This window comes from Conger conger, chromosome 9, assembly GCF_963514075.1.
Source record: "Conger conger chromosome 9, fConCon1.1, whole genome shotgun sequence".
Classification (NCBI taxonomy): domain Eukaryota; kingdom Metazoa; phylum Chordata; class Actinopteri; order Anguilliformes; family Congridae; genus Conger; species Conger conger.
Genome location: NC_083768.1, coordinates 50,058,368 through 50,079,877, shown reverse-complemented (window position 1 = coordinate 50,079,877; position 21,510 = coordinate 50,058,368). Strand labels below are relative to the sequence as shown.

At 39.1% G+C, this 21,510-nt stretch overlaps 1 protein-coding gene across 1 annotated transcript; it reads left to right on the top strand.

The window, feature by feature from the left end:
* The first annotated feature begins 983 nt into the window (after window positions 1–983).
* Window positions 984–6,269, top strand: lrrc69 (leucine rich repeat containing 69). The gene is made up of 8 exons (XM_061256397.1): window positions 984–1,160; window positions 1,243–1,369; window positions 1,478–1,550; window positions 1,762–1,957; window positions 2,838–2,909; window positions 3,175–3,276; window positions 4,303–4,482; window positions 5,915–6,269. The coding sequence occupies exons 1-8, from the start codon at window positions 984–986 to the stop codon at window positions 6,020–6,022; spliced, it is 1,035 nt and encodes a 344-aa protein (XP_061112381.1). The 3' UTR covers window positions 6,023–6,269.
* The last annotated feature ends 15,241 nt before the right edge of the window (window positions 6,270–21,510 follow it).

Here is a 21,510-nt window from a genome sequence, read left to right as displayed (position 1 = left end):
TTAAGCGATTTTGACCATAGAATGATTATTGGTCCAAGACAGGGTGGTTTGAGTATCTCAGAAACTGCTGATCTCCTGGCACAACAGTCTCTGGACTGCAAAGAATGGTGTGAAAAACTAAAAAAAACTATGGGCAGAAATGCTTGTTAATGAGAGAAGTCTGAGGAGAATGGCCAGACTGGTCAGAGCTGACAGGAAGGTGACAGTCTAAAAAATAAAAACCTGTTCTGTACTATGTGTCTCTGTATTTGTGTCTGATCTGTACAGTGACATTGAGTTTCTTGAAATGCGCTTTATAAATAAGATGTATTATTATAATTATTATTTTAATACTTCCTTAAATTGCACACCCTTTCTGATTGGAACAAAATTGTATTTTGATTATTAGTGACATTCTTCTCGAATTGTGCATAAAGGCCTAAGGTATTGGTACTTGGACTTGGAAAGAATCTTGGTTTAATAGGAAGGTTAAAGCAGGACATTTGGAGGGTGCTGAAGTCTCAAATTAATCTACCTGTTTCTAAATCGTTTTTAATGGGTTTTGTGGCACGTGCACTGTCACATTGTTCGTCAGGTCTTTTCCCTCAATTTTAATGATGCGAAATATGGCATTTGTATCCAAAATACAGTTTTGGTTGGTCACCAGGAACTGGAATCTGAAATTGGTACGTTGATAATATATGGCACAATGTTGCTTCTGCTCAAGACATCATCAATGCACTTTGCTGTTTCGCAGGAATAATTCTGCGCAAATTGTGATTTTCATTCCGAAATATCATTTTAAAAGGTGCTTGTCTTGGTAAAATAGGAAGTTCTCGTTCAGTATAACTAAATGGTATGGCACTTGTTTTAACACCTGAATAGATATGCAACGGTAGAGGTCGCTGTTGTCCTTCAGTCAACTGCATTTTCTCTTGAAGCGTCTTATTTCCATAGAAACACCGTGTCTTGAATGCAGTGGTTCAATGAGAGCCTGGCTTCAAATGGCAAACAATCTTGTCATCCGAGCTTTAAGGGCAAATACAAAATCGTTCAGTTTGAGTTCTAAGAATATAGACCACATTCCTAGCAACCTTGCAAATCTTACAAGTCTTTTGAAACTGAAGTTAAACAACAATTGCCTTTCGACTCTGCCCATTGAATTGCAATCATTATGCCACGTAAGTAAATGCTTAACGTCATTTTGCAAAGTTTCAATAAACAATGATCATAATTCATTAAACATTTTTTTCCTATGGAAAGTTGACAGAGCTCAACCTGGGAAATAATTTCCTCGAAGAGATTCCACCAGTTCTGAAGTATCTTCCATCCCTAAGGAAACTTTATGTATTTGGAAACAAAATCGAGAATTTGCCTGAAGACATTTTTGGTATGTCCATTCTGATTGTAGTTGCGCACACCGAATTTGCTCATTGATTATTTTATCATGTATTAGGCTACCTTGCATTCTGAACCTTACCAAAGCTGTCCTCTGCAGATGCGCTCTCCGAACTTGTCATTCTCAATGTGAATCACAACAAAATCCGTGTCCTTCCGCCACAGATAAAGGGGTAACTGAAAACATGTTTATATTTGTTCAACAGTCATGCTATAGCTGTAATAATATAAATGTTCATGTCTACTATTGGTAAATAGGTTATTTCAGATTTCAAACACTTACTGTACTGTGATATTTTGAATGCGTCAATCTCACAGCTTCACGAAATGTTTTGAACGTGGTGCAAGTTGAAATATCTAACATAAGATCTAATTTATCCACAGGCTTACCCACTTGCAAATTTTGAGTCTAACTAACAACAAATTGGAAGTTATTCCTGCTGAAATAGCTTTGCTTAAAGAGCTGACTGAGCTCAATTTAACGAACAACAACCTTGTCACTTTGCCGCCACAACTCTGCTTCTTACCGCAACTGTCTAAGCTCTATATTGCAAGAAACTACCTGAAACTACTGCCTGAGGTAAGAACATTTTTTTTCTAGTGCAAGCTCTGCAATATATATTACTGAATAATACGGAGTCCTTACTCAGTTAGGGCATCTTATATCTGTATATCCGTGCTACTGCAGCTATAAAGAAAATATCTGTGAATGTGAATGCAACTGAATGCGAGTGCTAAACGCTTGTGTGACTCTTATTGTGGCATGACCCAAGACTGATTTGGTAGAGGAAATAGAACATACACTCAGTGACCACTGTATTAGGTCAACCTGTACACCAGCTTGGTAATGCAGATATTTAATAAGCCAATCATGTGGCAGCAACTAAACGCATAGAAGCATGCAGACATGGTCAATAGGTTCAGCTGTTTTTCCGACCAAATGGGGAATTAAATGTGATCTAAGTGAGTTTGACTGTGGAATGATTGTTGGTGCCAGGGTGGTTTGAGTATCTCAGAAAAATCTCCTGATTTTAACACACAATAGTCTCTAGAGTTTGTAGAGAATGGTGCGAAAAAAATAAATAAATCCAGTGAGTCGGCGTTCTGCTGGCAAACATGCCTTGTTAATGAGAGAGGTCAGAGGAGAAGGGCCAGATTGGTTGAAACTGACAGGAAGGTGACAGTGATGCAAATAACTACTCATTACAACAGTGGTACACGAAAGACCATCTCTGAACACATCATGTCAACATAAGTGGATAGGTTACAGCAGCAGAAGACCAATAAGTCTAAAAAAGAAGTCTAATAAATACCTAATAAAGTGCTCACTGAGTGGATACAAAGATCACATAGGTCCAAAGGCCTTCTGGTCCATTTAATACATAATTTGTTCTTTCGAAATTAAGATTTTTTATGCAATATCTACATTACTAAGTGAAGTCTTAATCTTTTCTCCTCAGGGGATTTTCAGACTGTCAAAGCTCAAAGTGCTTGATGTTGCAGGAAATTGTCTGACCATGTTTCCAGTGGATGTATGTATGTATTTTAGAAGTCCCGGCAGTGTTTAGAGGTCCTGGCGTGGTGTGCCCATTTTAATGAGACCACATACTGTGGAAAAAAATACCCACACATATAATGGATGTTAATCTATTATTCATTCTCTAAAACAAATTTCTATACGGAGCAAGGCAAATAAATGCCAGGAGAAAGAAGATGCAGTAAAATACTACTTGTATTACATATATACTTTTCACCAGTTGTGAGTGCATGCATTTACTTTTGTCACTGGTCTGTTAGTTCCATCTTGTCAGGTTAGAGAAGTTGTACTGTGAAGGAAATGATTTCGTCCAGCATGAATTGGTGCAATCTATTCAAGAGGCAGAGGTGCTCTCTTTAAAGGTAATGTATCAAAATCGTATCTACATAGCAGTGCTCTACATGTGCCTTAACCACTCCGCTACAGGCCGGGGCATGTAACATGTAACACATGCAGCCTGTAGCGTAGTGGTGAAGGTACATGACTGGGGACCCACAAGGTCGGTGGTTTGATCCCTGGTGTAGCCACAATAAGATCTGCACAGCTGTTGGGCCCTTGAGCAAGGCCCTTAACCCTGCATTGCTCCAGGGGAGGACTATCTCCTGCTTAGTCTAATCAAATGTATGTTGCTCTGGATAAGAGCGTCTGCCAAATGCCATTGATGTAATGTATTACTCACACATGTATATTTGCAGTGTGTATCTACCATGCTGTGGAGCACTCCTGAATGCATTGTTTTAATGCACCGATTATGCACAGATTAATGTTGCAATTATTGTCAAATAAAACAGAAAAGAGAATGGAAACATTGTATATTGCAATGTTTTGCACATACCTTTTGGAAATGGCCTTGTTTTGTGTTATCTGTGAAAGTTGACGCTGCTGACATTGGTTATTTTGGCAGATTCTGCACATGCACAATTAAATGTTGTTAAAAATGTCTGAACTGACAAACCATACCTGTGTACCCAGCATCCCCTTGGAAGGAACCATGGCTATACAACCCAAGTGAACTTTAAGTCATCCTGTTCAATGAAAGACAGATTTAATTTGTTCAAAGAAAAATTTACACTTTCTTGAGCTGAGATACATCTCTAGGACCATGTACCTTATATATATGTTGTTGCTGACTAGTAGGTTGCTTCTTTGAATTCAGTGTTTGAATTTCTCCAGGGTTTGAACACCTTTGAGCAATACACGTATCCCAAACTTTGTAACTATAAACCTGACTATATTCCCACTGGTCATGGAATGTGTGAAGAACCTGTGCATTTAAAACCAGTCAAGATATACGACTGCCTGGGAGGAGAGTGCCAGCAGTCTCTCTGTAAAGCAGGTTAATTTGCGGGGTTCAATTAGTCATGCCTGCTGCCGTCTCTCCTGGACAGGAGCAGGCAGCCAGGCTGATTCTGACGGAGTGCAGGAGCGAGTTCTCGTTTCTGCACCGTGCCCTGGCTCTCCACCCGGCCGTGGCGGACATGTTGGCTCTGGCGGGCAGGTGTGCCCTCTGCTCCCAGGCCTTCCTCACCACCTGGCTGGAGTGCGTGCAGTTCGTTAACCTCAAGAAGGTAGGGGTCTGCTCTTTATAGCAGCACCTGTCCCCGTTCATCGTCTTCACAGCTGCATTTACAGTTATGGAGGAATGATGGCAGGGCTGGCTAATTGCTAATCTATCCGAAGCACTAACCCTGCTAGAGGAATAATCACACCAACACAAAGTATGGAGACAGAATAGATAAACAGTTCTGGCATTTCTTCCATCCCCCTTACTTCCTTATTCTTGAATGTTTTAATGTAAACAGGAGATTTCTATACTGTTAATGTTCAACTCCAACTTCTCTCTTTTTGAATACTTTATCAACGAGCAAATCGGAAGGTAACACTTGAGTAAAAAAATAAAACAGGACAGTATATTGAGCTGAACATAATGCAGAGAAGATATAGTCACATGAACCACGAAATGCAATGTATCAGAGAGGTCATCCTACATACTATTCGTGTCAATTGGGGATGGGTTACTTAGCATACAGGTGACACAAGTACTGAATAACCAATCAGAGCTTGTTAAATCCAGTTTAATTTCCCTTAGATTCCTTTCATCTAATATTCATGTAGTAGAATCAGAGACCCTAGGGGTGTTGAAAGTCCAGGCCTGGTGCAGTGCTGAATACTCTAATTTGTATGTAACTAGTGAGCCTAGGCGGCCTATTCTCATTTTACATTTACATTTTAGGCTGACACTCTTATCCAGGGCGACTTACAATTAGCGCACAAAGAAAAGGCAGAGATTCGTAAATTACCGACATCTTAAGTAGCGATTAATGAGAGTGCAACGGTCGGGCCATAAGGCACCAGCAATAGATAATCATTTGTCACTACTACACTAGAAGATGTGGAAGAGGGGAGTGGGAATAGGTAGGGAGAGGTGTTGCCTGAACAGGTGGGTCTTCGGGTTATTCCGGAAGCTCCTAATACTGACCGTGGTGGGCAGGTCGTTCCAGCATTGGACAGTAGGGAGAAGAGGAGAAGCCGGGAGAAGCACTAAGCATGTCATCGTAAGGAGGGGACAGCTAGCCTAGGTGTCTGGTGGCAGCAGAGATTAGAGCACAGGTTGGGTAATAGGGCTGTACCATATCCATATTCTCTTCAATATATTCTTACGTTCTTATATTCTAATGTTGTTCTGTTTGTTTAGCCTATTCTCAATGGATACACTACTATGACTCTTTTGCAACTGGCAATGCTGTATATAGAACAATAATAATAATAACAACAACAATAACAATAATAATCCAAAGATTATTATTATTATTATTATTATTATTATTAATAATAATAATAATAATAATAACAGCAACAGCAATAATAATCATAACAAATAACAACAATAGTAATAATAATAATATATGACAAATAAATGATAAGAGTGTAATGGTGTTCTGGGAAAAGTGTGTAGAATTGAAAGGAACATGGGTGACTTCTGCCCATCTCTGCTTTCAGGACATGAAGATGAGAAGCTTGCAGTCCATCCCAGTGCGAGTTCTCCTCTGTTCCTACAACTGCTTCAACCAGAGTGGTCACGTGTACTACGGTGTTGCACCTGTATAGAATTAAATGTGCAAATCTGTTTATATACCTCAAAATGGCTTTCTTTAGAATGACCTTTCGTTAAAACCTACTGCTGGCTAGATCTTTATACACAAGCAGGAGAAGTAATGTGCTCCATTTTACATGCCAAGAATTGAGAAAGAAATAATACATTTTTAAAACAAAGACATTGAGTCGATACTATCAAATTCACATCTAAAAAAAGATGCATTCCGCAGCTATAAATATATGTGTACTGCTGCTATAAATAACAAACTTTCCAATTAAAATCAATCCATGTTACCACAACAACTCTTTTGCTTTTCTCCATTAAAGCATTTACGATACACTCCATTTAGCTTCTGAGAAAAAAATGACTGACATTTTACATATGCATCTACACCAAATTAAAATAGCATATTTTTCCATATTGAATAAACATATTTTCCTCAGTCTCTCAAGAACTAAATTTTATTTCCCAAGAGTTGCTGGTATTTGCAAAATGCTGTGGTATAATTCCTCCACTAGATTACGACAGTAGTGCAGGATAATAGCCTAATGTCTTTGTGCAGATATGCAACTGTATCCATTTAAAAGATGTACATTCTAGTACATTCCAATTGGTCTGAATGATAATCTCCACACTAGTTTTGGCATATAACTGCATTTACCTGCTCCCTGTTCTAGCCCGGCAGTGTTGATGAACAAACTGAAATCTCACTCAATATTTAAAGTTGCTTTAGCAGGGGGATAGGTCTGTTTAATGGTGAGAACTGGCCATTTGGCTGTTCTGTATAGTTCCTTGTAGCTTATTTTTTCATATAGAAAACGGAATATGAAACATCAATTATGACAAGTTTTGGTGTTTATGAATTTGCAAAGGTGGCACAAATAAAAGGTCATGAATTTCAATCCGTGTTTACAAGAAATACGTTTCCATGTCAGAGTTGTAGGCCCAAAAGGAAAGACACACAATGTATACTGTCCTTATTCTGAGAATTATCCTGTCTTTGGTTTAAATAGATGATATGACAGTTCATTTTATTTCCTTTTCCTGCCCAGACCAATGGCATCTGCTCACTCCTGAGAAGCACGTCATTTCCCAGAATTAATTTCCCATCTAGTCCTCGAGAGCTCATTGCGGTGTCTAAAGACTCGGGGTTGATGAATTATGCATCAGGTTTAATTGCAAACCCAGAAACTAATGACACTGGACTGGTTAACAGCAGGGGGAACCGTACATCTCTGCAAACTGAATGAAAAATCAGTTTAAAAAAATAAAAAACGCTAATTGATGAATAATTAAAGCTTGCGCTACGGGGCATAATTGTGACATTTTGTTTCAATCAATCCAGGAGTGTCAGGAAAGTGCACTTAGCGAACTAATGTCAACGGAGAAGTCCAGTCGAAAAAGAACCTCGCCAAAAGGCACAGCCTTTATCTGAGCTGTGTGAACAAAGCGTGGCATAGTGAGAACCTCGCATACAGCCACAGCCAACGGCAAAAACTTTGCCTCTTACAGGTATTCTCTTTATCAAACTACAGGTGTTTGTGTATGTACAGATGTACAATAATAATAATGCTTCTCTAAAATGCCCATGCTATCGCTAGAAAATATAATAGCAACAGTACTCGTACTCATGCAATGCACTGGGCAGAGTACAGGAGACTTGCAGGCACTAGGCTTCCCACAAATGCCCCACAGGATTGCACTGGGTTCAGCTGTAGATGGCTACTGCATTGCTGTGTTACTGGAAGGGATGTGCATTTCTAGGTGCTGTACCTAGCTGCTTTTCTGCGTATATAGAAGTCAACCACAGTCAACTCACTAAAGCAGGGTTTTTACTTCATATGCAGTTCATCCAGAGTTTAAGCTTCATATTATGTTTGGGGTCTATTTGATCTCTTAAAAACCAGTTAATCTTTTTTAATCTCGTATGATTTTTCAGAATTTTCTAATTTGGTGGGATTAAACAGTAAACATGAAATAAACATAATGCTATTTTAAATATACAACTGTGTTTATCACAGGGCACTTTCCCATACAGGTGTCAAGCTTTCACGTGCCTCAGAAATGTTTAGTTAAATGTAAAAACGCATGCTTATCTACCTATATGCCTTGTGACAGTAACCCATTACTGAACATCTCTGCTACTCCACAGTTATGATATACAATCGCAAGTCTCTTCTTGTGTGATATTAGACTTGTCATTGTATACTGTATATATACTACATGCTATAGATTGATTTCATTAATGTGTTTCAAAAATCATTTGCATGAGGGGGATTAAAGGATTTCTGTTGCAGAGGGTCTCTGCAATACACCTGGATTTATCACTACTCTCAATATGCTCTGAGATGTTAACTTTTCTGGCATTTAGAGAGTGTGTTAACATTATTTACCCATGTACAGTATAGGTATTTAGGGATTACACTGAATCATACATAGTGTAGAACAAAGAACCGTATTTCAGTGATCCTGGTGGATTACAAAATGTTGCATTTAAATCCTGGACTCCAAAAAACTCCAGCAGGAGGGAGCATATGAGAAATGTATTGTATTTTATTTCTTACAAATATATTTGCCTTTGTAAACCAATTTGGTTTCCCTTTGAAGCTATTTTTTCACAGAGGGAGAGAAAAATAGCAACAACAAAGCAAATCTACACAATGGCACAAAACTGTGTGGGTTGCAGTGGAAATTCTGGCCTAATTTATTTGCGTTGTCAGTCCTCTTCAGGTGAAAGCTTAGTTTGTTTGAAAGTGGTTAGTTTGAGTCACCACAGCATTAATCAGTGAAACACTCTTTTACTTATCTGTCCTGTTTACACAAATGCCTCAGCCACTCTGATACTGGGACAGATTGTAAACGTCCGAGTATCTGACCAAATAACCTTTTGTCTTTGAAAACTGGGGGGGGGGTAGTACTTCATATTGGTACTACCCACAGATTTAAAAAAAAAGAATTACCATCGAATGCACATTATTCCAGGGACCAGATGTTGGGGCCGGGGGCAGAAAAGCAGCCCTAAGGCTCTGTCTGGTGTCACCCTTGTGTGAATGTCTCTCCATAATGACTCCGGTTTGTTAACACAAGCACACCAGCCTCTTTGTATTCCTAACCTCATTTCGCACTCACAGGGAGCCACTGTATGTTTGTATGTTTTACATATGATGTGTGGCAATGCCAAGCACCCCTCCAATTTGTATGGAAAGAGTGCACGCGGTGGTATACGGGTGACGCATGTTTGATGCCTTTTGACGGTATTATAGAGTTCCTATCAAAGGGGTAGACAACATCCATAAATGACCAAGACGAAAAGCTCTCGTAAATTCCCAACATGCATCCCGTATGATAATTAGGCGGTGTGTTTTTGATGTAATTACTGAGAAGGAATATTGCCCACAGAGAAAAATCTTTTACTGTTACCTCATGGGGAATGTAGAGAATGATGAAGTGCTTGTGCATAAATTTACATTTAGCGTGGCGCAGAATGGCTCCAAGTGATCTATCGAAAAATCTCACCGGGTCCATTACGTTTCATCTTTGTTACTGTATGTCTATTCTATGTGATTGCGGGACCATGTTAAAACATGACAGGGTATTACTTCAAAGGAAATTTGAAAAGAGATTAAGCTTTTTTCTTTCTGTCTTGTGTCTCTAATTCAAAATGTAACTCAGATATTCATGCACTTCAACACGTGAGATTTATGTGTGTGTGATCATTTCAGCTGTAAAGAGTTATAGTTGGATTGTCTGTCTGTCTAAGCACACACAGATCCTACGTTATACCAAGATAGAAATTTGGGTACTTATATTTAAAAAATGTAATGATAAAATAATAATGCTGCCAGTGATATTTTACTGATTGCCTGAGAGCTGTGTATTCATAGCTCACTCACTATGAGGAGAGCTCCTTTAAATTTACTTTGCAACCCAGAGGAATGGCTCTGCAAAAATGAATATTATTTACTGCTTAATTAATCAGGGGCTCATGCCCCGGGAGAAAAAAATCACTCAATACCAAGCAGTGAGCTGCCGTCGATCTGCGAGGAGTGCACTCCAATCAGCGAAATCTATTGTCTCACATCTTATGCAGAGTGAAGGATCTCCTATTGTGCTGCTGGCAGCATACCAAGGCACTGTCAGCATACTGTTTCTATGATCAATCTTGTCTCCGTTCGAAGTTGCAGTGATCTGGTTGGCCACTAGATGGCAATGTGTCTCTCTAGAGCAAAAATTGCGTGATGGAAAAATAATAGATGTGGCTGGAATTTTAATGTCGTAGTCTACTACCGATGTTATAGAGGACGCCAAAAATGTACAGCTTAAACAAATGATGCAAATAGAACCAAATGACCAAAACAGATGAACTATAACTTTGCAAGAAAAGGACGGTTTTGTAACACACATAATACAGTAAAGTGGAATGCATTTCAGAAGTAGCTGCACAGTACAGTATAAATATGTTGTATTCGCTGCCAGGTTTTCATGGATTTCACTTTCAATGCTGCTTTTCTTAATGTGGTTTATATGTCAAGATTGGATTAAGACCTGGAGGAGAGAAACTGAGGGCTGCCATATTTAACAATAGCCTACTCTTTTTCCATAAATATTTATGTCATATATTTCTGAGATCATCAGCTGTAAACACATCATGTAGCTGGGAAAAATACCCCTGTGTGATCTTCAGTAATAACTGGTTTTCTGTCTTTAGACATAAGAAGGAAGGAGCCCCATCTTGATATTACACATAGTTACAGTGGTGGAATCAAAGCCGAGAAGATGACCTCATGTTAAATTCGGCAGTTATTCTTGTTCTGACAGAAGATGAACAACTATCGTGGAAAAAAACAGTGCTTAGTTGAAACTTCAAAGAAAGTAAAAGCTTTAATCTTTGTTTGTGTGTTTGGAAAACCTGCACACAGTTGGTAATGACTAGAGACCTTCCAAAGGGGGCAACAGACAAATCTTCAGGATGAGCCTCCCTGTTCTGAGGCTTCCCTTTGATTTTTCTTTAACTTTATGTTTCTACATTTGGGTTTAAGCCAAAATGTATACCCAACTCTTGACATAAACATACCCACAGGCAGTGATTTAATATTTGCAATTGCAATGCTATTTTTGTTCATAGTATACAATGCTGTGTCACTGTAGGTCCCTGTGCACCAAGGATGCTCGAGTTAGCAGGTATACATACTGAAAACCAAAATTTACAACAGCGGACCAAATGTACACTACAACAGTTTAATTCAAATCAAATCAAGTTTATTTGCCACATACTCCATCTTACAGGTACAATGTGCAGTGAAATGCTTCCCGCTAGCTCCAAGATATACTTAGTAAATATATAAAATAGAAGTGCAAACACAAAACAAAATACAAAAATTGCAAGGTGGCATAAGTTGTCCATATATAGTCTCTCCAATATATACACATATTCACAGATAAATTATACACATTGATACAAGATATACACAGATGAATTGTACAGTGAGCTAAATCTATAAATACATATAATCAGAATTCATGGTGCAGGTTGAGGAAAACATAGAAAATAAAGGCCACTAAACTACAAATTACAAATTAAAATGTTGCTACAGTGAGGGAACACCTTTCTATAAATGCTCTATGAAACATAATTGGTGTATATGACTTTAATGAACAAAGAATGGACAGTAACATCTGCCTCTTTTTTTCCCACAATATTTTCTACAATATAGTTTTTCACAACAAATTAAATCTCACAGCGTTGCAAAAGGGCTATTTACATTGCATGCAGGCTAAAAAGTGTCTTAAACGTTTTGACATGATTGAGCAATTATTGAACAATAAACTGTAAAAAGCATCACACATCTGACATACATACTGTAGATAAGTCCTGGTGTGACACTGTCACAAGTCTCTCACAGGTTACCATATATGATTTTATGACTTGATGGCAATAAATAGATCACATTTGCACATATTCATTATACATGCTAATTGTATTCTAAAATTTCAAAACTAAGGTGTGTACTGTGTCTGATTCTACAATACTGCTACAAGTACAAAGCAAATATATCTATAAAAATTATTTGCAAAACACCATGGTTATAGGAGCATCCAGCTTTGTACAAATAATTTGGTCTTTCTTGGGTTGCAGCAATTTTTAACATTGTGACTACAAGTTGGATCAGACCGGGTTCTCTGATCAATCCACAACATACAGTACGTTATGGATTGGTCAGAGAACCCAATACGGTCTGATCCAACTAGTAGTCACAATGTTAAAAATTACTGTGGCTCAGTGCTTAACCTCAACAGCACTAACAATCATCCAAAGGTAGAATTGAACACCTTATAGACGTGGTCAGCTGTGGATAAGTGTCTTCTCCATATGATAGAAAAACAGACACCAATGTGGTCATCAACTTGGTTTGAATTTATTTAGAGTTAACTTCTCAAAACAAGAGTTGAAGTAAATAGGACCATGGGAGATTATGTTATTACGTCGTGATGTGACCCCAAATTAATTTCTGACCCCAGCATCTCACCTACACACACGCCTTGTGCCTAACAACACCCTTTACCCATTACTGTATTGGCCGTGACCATATTCCATGGCCTCTCATGCATTACACTTTGTTATAGTTCAGTCATTGGGATGTTGAGCATGTAGTAGAACTACATGCTCATATTTTAAAGTGCCACAAAATTACAATTTAGCTTTTTTTTCAAATCAGGCGAATCAGGATTCCTTTAATTTGCATATACTGTATTTCAATAAAACTCAAATCTGGTTATCTTTTATATCACAAATATCTGTGAAGAACTATTGTGCATCCCCATCGACATGCATTCACACATTTGAAGTCTGTTCATACACACACTGTTTACATGTGATCTAACACCAATGTTGTGTTTCATCTTACAATTTAGACATTTACATAGATTTCTTATCGAATCGATGTTCACTGATCTTAATTTTGGACAGAATGCTGAATGCTAATATGCCTAAAATGCCTGCCAGGTAATATGCTAATTTTGAAAAGGAATCCAGTGAAAAAGTATCCAGTGAAAAAAGACTTACTCATGAATATGGAAATCATAATACATTTTTCTGTATATCCTGACTGACAGGACACGTTTTCACTGGGGTTCGCAAACCCCACTGAGATTTTTAAATCATGTGAAAAGTCCTTTGAACTTGGTTTTTCAATGCCCCCAAATGGTAAGAGTTTTGTTGCCACCACATTAATGTGGTTTCAGCGATTAACAGTATAATTGTATTTGATTCATGCAATCAATGAAAATGACCACTCCTTTCTGTGGATACAGTCTGCTGCTTTGGTCATTTAACTTTAGGACAAAATATTACAGGAAAGAAAAGCACCACGTAACCCATTACTTATACCTGCTTGTCTTAATAATTCAACCTAGGGCTAATAAAAGCTATTTGGAAATGTTCACCTTACTTCCTGGTTGGCTTTGTTCAAGAATTAAAGCTTCATAATAACAATTTCGAGTGCGGCCATTTGATGTACGATCACTGTGATTTATGTGCTTTCTGGATTTATTGTCTTTGAGCGGAGAGAGAGAGAGAGAGAGAGAGAGAGAGAGAGAGCCCAGTGGGTCACGTGCCGTTCGCCGGCCGTTCCGGACGGGAGACAGCCGACTCTCAGGCCTTCCAGGTAACAGCATCTGGACGCTAGCTTTTCTGGAGCGGGGAGCACCCGCGGCGCCCTTCTGCCGGTAGCCCAACATCTGTCTGGGATGGAAGCGGAGGCTGGTGGGGCGAACGTCCTTGAAGAAGGGGCCTGTTATTGTTATCTCTCCCTCGCACCCGCACTCAACCAGTCAGGGCCTTCTGTTAGCCTAACAGGATTCAGCCCCGGATCTGGTGGTTAGGATTAGGCCCATGTACGTCTCAATCATACTTACCACAGCCCAAAATGGCTGTAAATTGAAACAGGTGCAAAGAAGTCCCCGACTGTAAATAATCGATTTCGACACTGTTTTTACACAGGCGGATATCTCCGACTTAGATAGGACACCACCAGTTTCAACCACCGACCGATTCTGTGGGTTTTTTTGCAAAACGCTCAGACATGGTTTGATTTGATCCTTCACTGGGCTCTGAGATGCCACACTGTGATTTACTTAACTGGAGCAGCAAATGGGAACCAAATGATTTCCACAACGTCTGTGTGTGATATTTTTCCTGTTTGTTTTGGCTTTAATTTTTAATCTGTTTCTCTCTTGTGCATTGCCCCCCTTCCACTCATTTTCACAGAACCAAAGGGAAAATGTGACATTTCTTAAATGGAAAGGTAATATCTGACACGGTTGAGTTGTCCTCATGTTGAAGTGATGTGATGTTCAAATTGGCGGAAGATGTATACCCCCTTTCTCTTATGTGGCTGTACGTGTTTGAAGATTGTTGGGTGTGCAGTGTGTTTGGAACTGAGCAAACCAATCAGTTTTCTATGGAATGTGCAATGACAGCTCAATGTAGGTTGCATTATACATGGAAGCTGAGCTTATTTAGGCAATTTTGGTTGTTCAGGTTGGATTCTGTACTGTTATGTATTTAGACTGAGAAAATGTGTTATAATTCAATGAATAATTCAATGAACAGCTTCAGCTAAAGACAACAAAATAATTATTATACACTAACAATTATTACTAGACAACAGTTTCCATCAGTATTCCATCATGGAGCTATATCTGTATTTTAGAGACATGAAAACATGAACACAGTATTGACAGCTAACATCCTCTGGCACCCATGCAATTCAGAAGGGTTTTCCAAGGAAAATAGCCGGAGGCACTGACAAACAGAACCAGAAATGATGATCATTTGCAAACACGGCTATGTCAGATCTTGAGCTCTTTCAGTTTCTGATGAATTCTTTAACCCTTTAAATATTGCCCCTTTTCTTGACAAAAATTTAAAAATGGTTACTATTCTTGAATCCTTTTGACTACGGGCATAATCCTGAATGTTCTGAAAGGTAACCCTTTGGAATTTGTCAGGATTACTCCAAATATTACTAAAACAAAGTTACAGAAGCTCGAACACAGTGGAAGTGCTTTCTCACTGAAAATATTTAACTGAATATTGTGGTGGTGACTGGTGCAATTATAAACACAATGGAGCCACAGCCAAATAACTGGACAAACCCCCTTTCAAATTTGATGAGAATATCACCAAAAATGAGCATTTGCATTGTTTTTCTAATCTATGCCTAGGCAGGACATTTGGAGACTCCAAAAGGACACATGGAAACTACATGATTATGGGGTACGAAATATAAAATTTTGCTTACTAAATACAACACCTCATATCCTGAAACTTCCCCCCACCTGTTACCCTCTCCTACCACTCTGTCCCAAACTCCCTCTCCTTGCAGCTATCCTCAGACAGTAACACGTCGAAAAGATCATAGAAAATAAATGTAAATAAATCACAATAATACCATCTTGTATGCTAATATACACTGAGGTCCATTGATTGCAGTTTTTATCAAATACCCAACCCCCATCAACAAGTCAAACGCATTCCATAATTTCACATGCTATTTATTATTCAAAAGCAGGCTGGCTCCTTATTTATAAGCATACTGAATAATAATAAAATATGTTGTATTTATGTATTTAGATGCTCACCAATAAAATGGGGTCACGTCACCGTTGGCCCTCTATTGGCATTTTGTTTGGCCACTGTCTTCCTCAGAAATATTCACTCAGACGAGTGATTCCTTGGAAATTGTCCAAAAGAAGTGCTCTATTCAAACATAGGCATAGCAAAATATTGTAAAACGTCAACCTTTTTTGGCATAAAATCTCAAGAGCTAATTTTGAAAATGCTACAGGCTTATTATGCAGGTGAAAAAATGCTGTGTTGTTTTTTGCAAGCCCAAGAAATTATACACCATTAGAAACTCAATTTCATTTGCTAAAATGCTCTTTAGTCATCACTTCTATAACATTCCCGTAGTTATTTGATGGGCTGAAGTTATACAGAATTTTCTTACACACAGATGTGTGTATTTTCTTTGCAACTACGTTACAAATATTGGTCAGAGACAGTTGTACTGATCATGTTTGAGAGAGCCTATACAAAACATTTATAGTAGCATTTCTATGTACTTTTGTAGAAGTATGATGGCGAAACAGACAACAAGGTTGACTTAAGGGGTTAAAAAAGTTTGTATTAAATCAAAGATAGCGCCAAAAGTTTATACTGTTTATCCCTGAACTTTTCTTCTGCCATTCATTGTCACTTCCCAAGGCACTTCATAAAATGTTGTGTCAGGGGAGTTTGGCCACAGTCAACACAGTCAGCCTCTGTTCAAAGCTACCTTGAGGTTGGAGAAGAAAACAGACAGCTCTCACACCTCCAGCATTTGCCCCAGGGTGAGATTTCTCTCTATCTCTATCTTTATTTATGAAGTGAACTCACTGACTTCTGCTTATGCTTATGCAGACCATTGTACAACTAGCCCAGCATGTTGGTGATATCACATCATCTGGGCTACTGTAAACAGTAGCTCCCAACCCAGCTAGAACCAAGTTGCCAGTGTTGTTGTGAGGAAATATAGAGCCATGATATATAGACCCACAAACTATGCTGTGGCTGGCTTCAGGACATAAGAACGCAGGTCTGTTCCTTAACATATTATATTCAAATGCCAACATGGGGATTGAAGACACTGGTCAAATTAAGCACATAACATTTTGTCCTCAAGTTTGAATTTAAATTGAAAAAAGGCACAGCTCCAATTTTCTTCAAAAAAGAAGTTTATTTGCAAGATTATTTAAATGCAGAAAAGACAGAGTTAATCTGAATTTCTTATCTGTTCAAAAGTAACTTCTTTTACAGTACCTGTATAAGTTAATGCCCTTTCTGAGACCCACACCCATTGCTAAAGTATAGCTATTAACATTATTGAATGCAGTATTCTCAGCTGAAATAGTTTTTGATCACTTGCCCATAGTTGCTATTCCTTAATCGATTACTCTGCTCATCAATGCTGATGTGTTGTCCCTTATACAGTACTTATCACCATCACCTTATGATAAGCTGACTGAGACTATTTTGGCAGCAGGTATGACTGATTTACTAGAGACTTGAGTGGATCACATCAGTCTGGAAAATAAGTGAAAATAATTGTCTGTGGATTTTGGGAGGGTTAGTGACCACAAAATCAATTATGCTTTCGAATAACCATGAGCTGGTCACATATAATTAGACAGATGTTCAAATCAAGTAAAAACATACTGAAGAATGGAATATTTCAGGCTTGTGCTCAACATTATTCATTATTACGTACATTATTCAGCTCTGTAAGAGTTTCAGAAGAAGGTCACTCTCCAATGCCTTTTGTGTGTAGTGAAGCCAGCGACCATTTGGAGACAAGAAGGTAAATCGTATTTACATAATTTATAATGTACATTGGTCCTCCAGATGACAGTCAATGATACCAGATGCCCGTGTCCAGAATGCAATGCAATCACAAGGGCCAGAAGAAAATAAATTTACAAACATTTTCCAGGTGTCTCCCCTGCTGAGAAAGTACGAAAGACCCACCGCGTGTGAACTGTGTTCCATAATTGATGACAGGGGACATCTTGCCACAGAACCAGCACTGACCCAGGTGAGCAGCCTGGAGAAGATTTCCTGAGAAGTACTGATGACCAGATGTCAGAAGAGCCAGTGGGGCTAACAACATCCTGCTCACCTGTTTACTGGAACAGGATCTCTAATAAAATGAAAATTATGGAATGGGAGAGAAAACCCCCCAATAAAAATGGATGCATTGGATTTTTATATATCATAATCACAATTAGTAGCAGTCCCTCGAAAAGCAGGTAATATACATTTATGGATAAACAAAGTATGTTAACTATAGAAAACTCTTTTATGAGAAGAATATGCTTTCTCCAAGTAAGGAGATTGTTGCTCTTGCATATTTCCAAACACATATCTTTTGTGTGTGTGTGTGTGTGTGTGTGTGTATGTAGAATGTTACTTTCAGCTAGACTGAAATCTGCCTGCTAATATCTATAACATCAAGCTTTGGAAAATGCCTTCAGTGAGAGTTTAAACCACTACTACTTATAACAAAACAATGACTTAAGCATAATAATGATGCTGAAGACCTGAGGCCTATTGCTAAATAGTGAGCTAACTGTCCAGATCAAACAACTAGCAAGATTGCTAGCCATCTCAGCTACCTAAATAGTGAACTAAGTGCAACTTTAAGTAGCATGGCCATGTTCATTAAATTTTATACCCCTTTCTCACAGAAAAACCTTCCGGCGTTTGACCCATTCACACCGCACAATGGTCTCATCGATGTGCGAGGACATTGAAGGCTATCCCGTCTGGTTTGAACTGACAGAAGGGCTACTGTGGCACAAGTTGCAGAACACTTTAATGAGGGTTAAGGGAGGAATGATTCACAACACACAGTGCATCGCACCCTGCTGCGTATGGGGCTGACCAGTCAGAGTGCTCATGCTAACCCCTGTCCACCATCAAAAGCGGCTAGAATGGGCACACAAGTGTCGGAACTGGACCTTGGAGCAATGGAAGATGAGTCCCATTTTCTTTTAAATCATGTGGACAGCCGGGTACGTGTTCGTTGTTTACCTGGGGAAGAGATGGCACCAGGATGCACTGTGGGAAGAAGACAAACCGGTGGAGGGAGTGTGATGGTCTGGGCAATGTTCTTCTTGGAAACCCTGGGTCCAGGCTGAACATCAAGTTGACACGTGCCGCCTACCTGAACATTGTTGCGGACCAGGTACACCCCTTCATGGCCACGGTATTCCCCAATGGCAGTGGCCTCTTTTAACAGGTTCATGCGCCCTGCCACACTGCACACATTGTTTGGGAATGGTTTGAGGAACATAATGAAGAGGTCCAGGTGTTGTCCTGGCCTCCACATTCCCCAGTTCTCAATCCAATCGAGCATCTGTGGGATGTGCTGGAACAACAAGTCAGATCCATGAAGGCTCTGCCTGGGAACTTACAGGATTTAAAGGATCTGCTGCTAATGTCAGTGTGCCAGATACCTCAGGGCACCTTCAGAGGTCTTGCAGAGCCCATGCCTCAGCAGGTCAGAGCTGTTTTGCTGGTACGCAGGGGACTAACAGCATATTAGGCAGTTTTGACTAATCGGCATATGTCTATGGCAGTGTCTCATATGTATGTGTGAGAGTATTTCATATTTTAATATATTAGCATTTTGGATATGTGGGTGACTGTTTCATATAAGTGTATGAGAATGAGGTAGAATGAATTAAGTCCCTGGTGGCGTCTCATAGCGCGGCACACACACGCACGTACAGGTGCAGACAGCGTCATAAGTCATAGGCTCCAGTTTTACGCCCACTCTATAAATGTCACCCGTGACAAGCCGTTTCGTCACACAAGTGATGGAGTGGCTCTGGCACCCTGGGACACGGGGGTTCCGTCGCGTTGCGCTCGAATTATCCCCAGCCAAATCCGGCGCACACCAGTGCTGCAGCAGGCCCTTCTGCCCATAACTGACAAAATATAAATCATCATCACCGCTCACAATGGAGACGGAGCGAACGCCCCTCTGTAAATATTTATTCAGTATTAATATGATTAAACAGTCCAATGCATCATGTCAGATGTGCCCCAATCTTTCATATAGTTGAGTGATACTGTGGACCAGCTCGGTCAAACATTTGTTTTAAATCTGGGAGACACAGGAATAAAAGATAGATGAGACAGATGTTTGAAGAGAATGCTCTGGAAGCTTTTCTAACTGCCAGCATGTGCCTAGCAGAATTCTGTTTTCTATTTGAGAGCTAGGACGTACAGTATGCATTTAAAATAAAAAAAGGAGTATCAATCACGTCAAACCTGAAATAAGGACAGTTTCAGAACCAGAAAGTGAGGTCTAGGCTTGCAGTCTAATCGCAACCAAAAATGTTGTGTAATTTGAAAGAATTTGGCTCTTGTTTCAATTCGGGACTGACATTTAGGTAACCTATTGAATGGAATTATGGTATTATTTTGATAATGTTCTATACAAAGTGAATAACATGAAGATTCAACTTTTAGGGCAAAACACATTAATAGTTCAATTAAAGCAATTACAATACTTTTAATAAGTTAATACTCCCACAGTTCCCAAGAATGGAGAAGATTGAAAAAAAGTTTGGAAAAGCATGAAGATATCCTAACCTGACTGTGCTCTAAGAATACGGTTTCCCTTGTGTTAATGATTTGTGTGATTGTGCCCTTGTGTTATCTCTGTGTTAGCATATAAATCATTTGTTAGAAATGATCAAACTGCTGGACAGCATACAATAGTTCAGACAAACCCATATATGAATCTCTGTTGCCATGAGTCCCAGCCATGAACCTTTCTGTCCTGTGATCCCATCTCTACCTCTAACGGTCTCCCTACTCCTGTTAAATGAAAGGGCAAAAATAAGGGAAAGTAGAGAGTCCTTTCTAATTTCAGTTGGACTATTTCAGTTACAACAATCAGACTAACATAGAAATATAACCCTAGACAAGCTCCAAAAAGACAAGCCACAACCCCACCCTGTACTCAGACTGGCTAACACTGTGAATCATTTCATAGTTCATTCACTGATTGCATGTGCAAACGTTGTGTGGTTAAAACTTTATGGTTACAAAATACAATCTGAAAGTGGTCAACCACATCAGAGCCTCTGCAAGATGGCGTATCGAAAGCAACTGGGATATCAGTTGTGTCCCTGTGTTCCCAATGGTCATTGCGCCTTGATTTAATTAATTGAATTCCTTGCATTTATGTAGTGCTTTTCTCACCAGATGGCGACTCAAAGCACTTTCCTCTGATAAGGGAGAAACTTGCCTCAACCACCACCAATATGTAGCACCCACCAGGGTGATGCACCGGCAGCCATTTTGCGCCATAATGCTCACCACACACCAGCTGAGGTGGAGAGGGAGAGAACAGTTTTTTAGGCAATTAAATCAGGGGATTATTAGGTGGCAGGGTTGAGAGCCAGGTCTGGAATTTAGCCAGAACACCGGGGAACTTGAAGTATTAACCTGAGCAGAAGAGAGGCTAATTATTTACTTGGCTACATAGCTACCTACATACAGAATGTTATGCCTTTAAAAATGGCTATACAAACTTGCACATGAACTGGTGTTTGTACAATTTATTAGTCTAAAACACTGCACAACAATTTCCATAATCTCTTATGATATGATTAAATAAAAAAATCTATTTAATGTAACGGGCATGGTACAATTATGTCATGAGTCCTTAATAAAAACCTGTGAGATTTCTCTTTGCATTGAATGATTTATGAACACTACTTCAGTATACAATTCGGGGAAAACAGCGAATATTGAATGAAAATGGACAAATTACATTCCAGTTGTGATATGTAATATTTTTGGAAAAACGATAAAGAAAAGGACCTATGTTATGCTGTATAGGTGTGCATAATTCTGAGAAGGGATTTAATCTGGCCTTGATTA

What these genes read in the sequence shown, in the direction of transcription:
- lrrc69 (XM_061256397.1), top strand. Translation starts at nt 984, where the DNA reads ATGGCAAACAATCTTGTCATCCGAGCTTTAAGGGCAAATACAAAATCG. An exon ending in CTTCCGCCACAGATAAAGGG is followed by an intron (nt 1,551 to 1,761) that starts GTAACTGAAAAC and finishes ATTTATCCACAG; the next exon opens with GCTTACCCACTTGCAAATTT. An exon ending in CAGAGGTGCTCTCTTTAAAG is followed by an intron (nt 3,277 to 4,302) that starts GTAATGTATCAA and finishes TCTCCTGGACAG; the next exon opens with GAGCAGGCAGCCAGGCTGAT.